General features: G+C 50.6%; 1 protein-coding gene across 1 annotated transcript; it reads left to right on the forward strand.

The window, feature by feature from the left end:
• Positions 1 to 4,008: 4,008 nt before the first annotated feature.
• On the forward strand, positions 4,009 to 5,634 carry DACRYDRAFT_56924 (HECT-domain-containing protein; the record flags this gene model as incomplete). The annotated part of the gene is made up of 9 exons (XM_040775406.1): positions 4,009 to 4,103; positions 4,159 to 4,254; positions 4,302 to 4,382; positions 4,433 to 4,477; positions 4,527 to 4,621; positions 4,673 to 4,776; positions 4,822 to 5,268; positions 5,324 to 5,497; positions 5,551 to 5,634. The coding sequence occupies 9 exons, from the start codon at positions 4,009 to 4,011 to the stop codon at positions 5,632 to 5,634; spliced, it is 1,221 nt and encodes a 406-aa protein (XP_040625747.1).
• Between the last annotated feature and the right edge of the window lie 273 nt (positions 5,635 to 5,907).

Here is a 5,907-nt window from a genome sequence, read left to right on the forward strand (position 1 = left end):
AGTCATGTCTCTTGACCAAGCAATGAGCTGGTGCCCTGACAGGAATGCAGAAGCAGGTGCAAGAACTAGGAAGAGGGAGAGGAGAGTTGTGGATGGTGCAGCATGGGTGGCCAATAGCTACACTGTCTGTGATGGCACAACTTATAATGTCTGTAGAGGCTGAGTAATGCAACTGGATGATTCAGTGCACTCACAGGGACACCCAGTGTGCTGGATTGTCTTGGTGCACTCAGAGCACATGTGCACCCAGTGAGGCTGGCTGGTGTAGGCCATGAAAGCATTGCACTCTTGCATGGCATATTTGAGTCGGTCATACTGGTGCTGGGCATCATTGGGAAGGTGGAGAATGCTGCCCTGCTCAGTGTGGTGGAGAAGCAAGGCATAAAGGTCAAAAAGGTCAGATATACTTTCACCTTGAAGGAGGGACAGGCAATATTGACCTTGGTGCCTGACGCTGAATAATGCCAGCATCAGGTTGTATATGTCTGCATTTGCAGACAAGGATGCACTATCCCTGTGCAGTCTCTGCTAGTCCTGGGGATGATGCCATCTACCAACTGCAAGCAGCCCCTCTGTTAGAGGTACACACTTGGCAAGAAAAAATAACAGATCACTGTCCAGCAGCCCCTCTGGGAAGAGGTATGCACTAGAGGGGAGGGAAGGGAAGGGAAGAACAAATGAATAGACATGCATACTGGGCATGGATGGTCTGTGTGTGAAAGAGATGGCAGAGATGGTTTTCAAAAGCCATGTGCTTTTTGGCTTGAAGGACAGATGGCATGCTGCTGTAGTAGACCTGAACCTCCTCTGCCACTTGCTTCTCATGGTGGAAGTTGAGGTAGTAGGTTGTCCTGCATATCCTGCAGCACAAGGATATGAGGACAATGGGGATTGCGCCCTGGGCCAGCATGTACAACATGGCAAAGTGCTGGTTGCAAAGGGTCAACACCGCATGCATGCCAGTGCAAACATGGTGGGGACAGGCATCCCTAAGGCATATTTGGGTTGGGGGGTAGAAATGTTCGATGCCTAGTAGTATATAGATGAATGGGAGATAAGGGGAATGAAAGGAGGAGCTCACCAAGGTTGTATTTCTGTGCAAAGCATGCAAAGAAACGGAGGGGATCTACCAGAGGGCCAGTAGGATGTGTAGGATCCCTGTCAGGTGTCCAAGCAGTCCACTGAAGAGCTTGCCAGAGGACGGGAATGTGCCCTGGTGGGAGCCCAAGCAAATTGGAGAGGAAAGCTGTGACCATGTTTGGTATTGCAGCCAGGGGAGTGTTGAGGTGTTTGATGCCAGGGATTTCTTGCCAGGCAATGCATGTTTGGAGGTGCTGGCAGAGGGTGATGAAGAGGAGGGCTTGCTGGACAGTGAGTCACAGCAAGGACTCATGTGCTGCCAAAAGCTGGCAAATGAGGTTGAGGAGTAACATGGTGGGTGGGGGAGTTGGTATGAGGAGAGGAGGGGAGGGGAGTTGAGGGAGGGAGGAGTCAGTGAGGGGAGTTGAGGGAGGGAGGAGTCAGCAAGGGGAGTCAAGGGAGGGAGGAGTCAGCTAGGGGCAGTGGATTGGCAGTGAGCTCAGCTGGTTGGATGATGACGAGCATGACTGGTGCCATTTTGTCAGGTATAGTAGATAACTGGTGATGATGTACATAATGTAGGAGTATAATGGAATAATATTATGTCAGCTGAGTAAGATATGTACAGTAAGCAAAAAACACTGCCACGTACCCCGTCCAGAGTCCAGAGTCCAGAGTCCAGAGGACCCTGCCCCAAAACTCGTATGTACTGATGCTTTGTCAGGGCGTACGTCGGCGCGTCCGTTGCCCAAAGGAGCGGCCTCACAGCACGCACACGAGCTCAGCATTCCTCTCATCGCACTCTTTTCTGCTCTTCACCAATTCATAATGGCCTATTCATTCGAAGGTGCCAATAGACGAAAAATCGACCTGTCAGGTTCAACACGATCCACAACCTCTACCGCAGTTCTCGGGTCAGCTAGGGATGCTCGCCTGGCTCGGGAAGACCAGCGGCGGCGGGAACGTGCTGCTACCCAAGTCCAGAGGGTATGGAGGGGCAGAAGAGAGGCTCGAGAGTGGAGAACACACTGCGCAAATATTTGGCAAGAGACGCGAAGTATCTCGTACTTGGTGGGAAGCCTCGGACCCGGAGATGAAGAGCGTCTCCTGCGTTGGTGCGAACAGTTCAAACAGTCGGGTCGGTATATTCCTTTCATCAGCTGCGTGACAATAACACTTTGACCAGGATTGGCAGTAATGGACGGTATTCCGCATGAAAGTGTATTGCACTACCTGCGAGTCTTGTCCCAGCGACTCTTGACTGTCGCCTGCGCGCATCCATCGTAGGTCCAACAACAATATCTATTTTCTTAGTTAACCTTCCGAATAGGTCATCATCTGCCTCATCTCTGCTAGAGACTGTTGTGTCCCTCACGAGCGCATCGCAAGCGCCACTACAGCAGTCTGACTTGGCACGCACTATTCTTCGTCACCTACTCGACACGAAGCTGTACCAAATGCTAGCTTCGGCGTACTTGAGTATCGTACGTATCCAGTCCCGTGTGCTGCTGTTTTGCTGACTATTCTCAGCCTATTCCGTCGAAAGCCGACCCTAGTCTTCCTCCTCTTACCCAGCTCGCCACAGCGTCATTCTCTGCCTTTCCTCCATCTGATCCGTACTTCAATATCGCCCTGCTCCACGTCACTAACTACATACTGTCACTGCCACTACTGCTCAATCGACTTCCCTTTTCTGTATGTTCTCCCAATATCAGCTGGAGGCAGTATCTGATAGAACAACTAGGCGCTCACGCACCTCTCGTCTCATCTGCCCCTCCAGGCCTTGCTAGGCAGAGCACCACCCGTATTCCAGAATCCTGTGGTGGCGCGTGATGTGCTTGCAAACACTGTGGCGCTTGTTTCACCTCGTCTCGCTTCCTGGAATGGGTTGTCTGTAACGAATTGGCTTGTATGGGGGGCTTCATTAATGGGTGATGTGGGCCCTGCCGGGTTTCAACCGTTATCGATTGCCAATGAAGTGGTAGCTTCCACTGCCCTTGATGATGATGACGATATCGTTCTAGCCGTGAGCACCACCGCAAGGTCACAACGCGTGACAGTGTCTGCCCCAGACTCTCGGACTTTGACGCGCCTATCAACTCTCGTGTCATCCACCCACCTTCTCAGCCTGATTTCGAAGACACCAAGTTCTTCCTTAACAGTGCTGTACGCATATCTCCTCACCCTAGTATATGTAAGATTAAGCAGTCTCTCGCTATACCAGTCACTGACATCGAGCAAGGTTTGGGTAGAGAAACGAGACACGCTCTTGCCAGTCATCGCTCGTTTCGAGCGCGAAATATACCGGTTTGGCATCCGAGGCAAATGGACGGCCTTCACTACCGGGATTGCCTCTTTGGCAAGTGTGTGATTCCCCTTCGCGAAAAGATCGCAAGTTTATTATTCTGCAGGTGATGTTCTGAAGCCTCTCTGGCCTGCTCTCCTTCTCTTGACAGAACTGTATTCTAATGCGCTCCTCACTATGGGAGATGTAAGTACTCATCGGCCTTACTGTCTCGTACCTAATCGCTACACAGGATGAGTTCTTTTCAGCACCTAACGCTCCAAAAAATCCTTTCAATTTGGACGAGCTCGTCGACCTATCCAGACTGCTGCTCAAGATCAGCTTCACATTATATTGGGACGCGGGTGAAGATCTTTCTAGCCTCGTTCCGGGGCTCGCTGTTACCTGGGAGGGTGTACGAGAGAAGACGACTCATTTACTGGTTCAGATTCGTGCGAGGGAGTGAGTGTGCTTTCAGTCACAAGAGGTCATTACACTCAATAACTCGCAGCTGCCGACGTCCCTTCACAACTCCTGAGCACTGGCACATGCTTCAACCTTCAGACTTGTCGTCTTTCGTTGAGGCTGCTGTGTTTGAGGAGTCCAAGTCTGACATTCGCACGAAGTCTTTATCCAAGGGGCAAATGGCTAGACTGAGCCCACGCCTTGGTGTGCTGAATAATCTGCCATTTGCAATTCCCTTCGAAGTTCGGGTTGGCATCTTTAGGCAGTTTGTCCGGTGCGTGTACCATGATGGCAATAACGCTCCCCCTAACGCACTCACACGCCATAAGGAATGACATGGAATCCATTGGAATTTATGACGTGTATGGACTGCGAAGGCCGCGACATGGTGTGGAGATTCGACGCGATCATGTGGCTGAGGACGGGTATGGGGGCGTGCCCACAAGGAACTTTGTGCTGACCTCGTCAATAGATATGATGGCCTAAGCGGCCTCGGGCAAGCCTTGAAAGGCCCTGTTGCAATCACGTTTCGAGACCAGTGGGGCAACATTGAGTATGCTGACCCCTTTTGTTCGTCGAAATCAATGCTGAGAAATATTGCAGAGCTGGCATCGACGGTGGCGGTGTCTTCAAAGAGTTCCTGACATCGTAAGTCTTTAGGAATCCTCACGATTCTCTGATGCTCAGCAGGTGATAGATTGATCAAGGAGGCGTTCGACGCGAACCGTGGACTATGGCTTGCGAATGCCCGACAAGAATTGTATCCAAACCCTCATAGCTATGCTCGAGAAGGTTAGTCTCACAACACCGCATGCATTCCTTCAGACTGACTTGTTTCAACAGGCCGTCAACTCAATTGGTTTCGATTCATGGGCCGAATTTTAGGCAAAGCATTGTATGAGGGCATCCTCGTAGATCTTGCATTTGCACCGTTCTTCCTTGGAAAGGTCTACAATCTCTCAGTTCCACTTTCACGTTCTGACGTCTTATAGTGGCTAGGCAAGCGTAGTTATCTTGATGACCTGGCCTCGCTCGATCCCGAGCTCTACAATGGCCTCGTCTACCTGAAGCACTGTGCCAACCCTGATGATTTGGCTTTGAACTTTACTGTCAACGACTCCGAACTTGGCGTGACACGCACGATTGAACTCCTCCCCAACGGTTCTAATATACCTGTGACTCGCGATAATCGGCTGCGTTACATTGCGCTGGTAGCTTCCTATCGTCTGAACGTCCAGATTCGACCACAATGCGATGCGTTCCTGGAAGGACTGTCCGACGTCGTTGATCTCAAGTGGCTAAGAATGTTCGATCAACGAGAGCTGCAGATCTTGATCGGTGGTGCGGAGGAGGAAATAGATGTGGACGATCTGGCCGAGAATACTGTTTACGGGGGTGTATACGACGAAAGTGATCCAACTATTCAGATATTTTGGAAGGTGCGAACTACTTTTCGAATCAATCACCGGATGGCTACTTACTTATAGGAAACAGGTCGTTGGGTCCTTCAATCACCAAGAGCGCCGAGCCCTATTGCGGTTTGTCACTAGCTGTTCGCGACCGCCGTTGCTGGGTTTCTCCGAGCTCAATCCTAAGTTTGCTATTCGGGATGCGACTAACGATCAGACTCGATTGCCCACGGCCAGTACGTGCGTAAATCTTTTGAAGGTGAACTATCTATATATTGTGTCTGACTGCAAGTGTTGACTGCCATTCTGTAGCTACCGCGCTATACGAGCGAGTCGGTTCTCCGAGAGAAGGTCCTCACTGCAATCAATGCACATGCTGGCTTTGACCTTTCCTAGAAATAGACATCCATACCTTTCCCGTCTCATATCATGTTGTACTGACCTTAGCTCACGAAGCTGTATTGATAGTGCGTGTTCCCATCCATGTTCTACTGAAATCCAAGACTAAATGCACAGTAACTTGTAGCTTACCATGTTCAAGCAAATAAATAGGGTTAGGGTTAGGGTTAGGGTTAGGGTTAGGGTTAGGGTTAGGGTTAGGGTTAGGGTTAGGGTTAGGGTTAGGGTTAGGGTTAGGGTTAGGGTTAGGGTTAGGGTTAGGGTTAGGGT

The sequence above is a fragment of the Dacryopinax primogenitus genome (assembly GCF_000292625.1).
Source record: "Dacryopinax primogenitus strain DJM-731 SS1 chromosome Unknown DACRYscaffold_18, whole genome shotgun sequence".
Classification (NCBI taxonomy): Eukaryota; Fungi; Basidiomycota; class Dacrymycetes; order Dacrymycetales; family Dacrymycetaceae; genus Dacryopinax; species Dacryopinax primogenitus.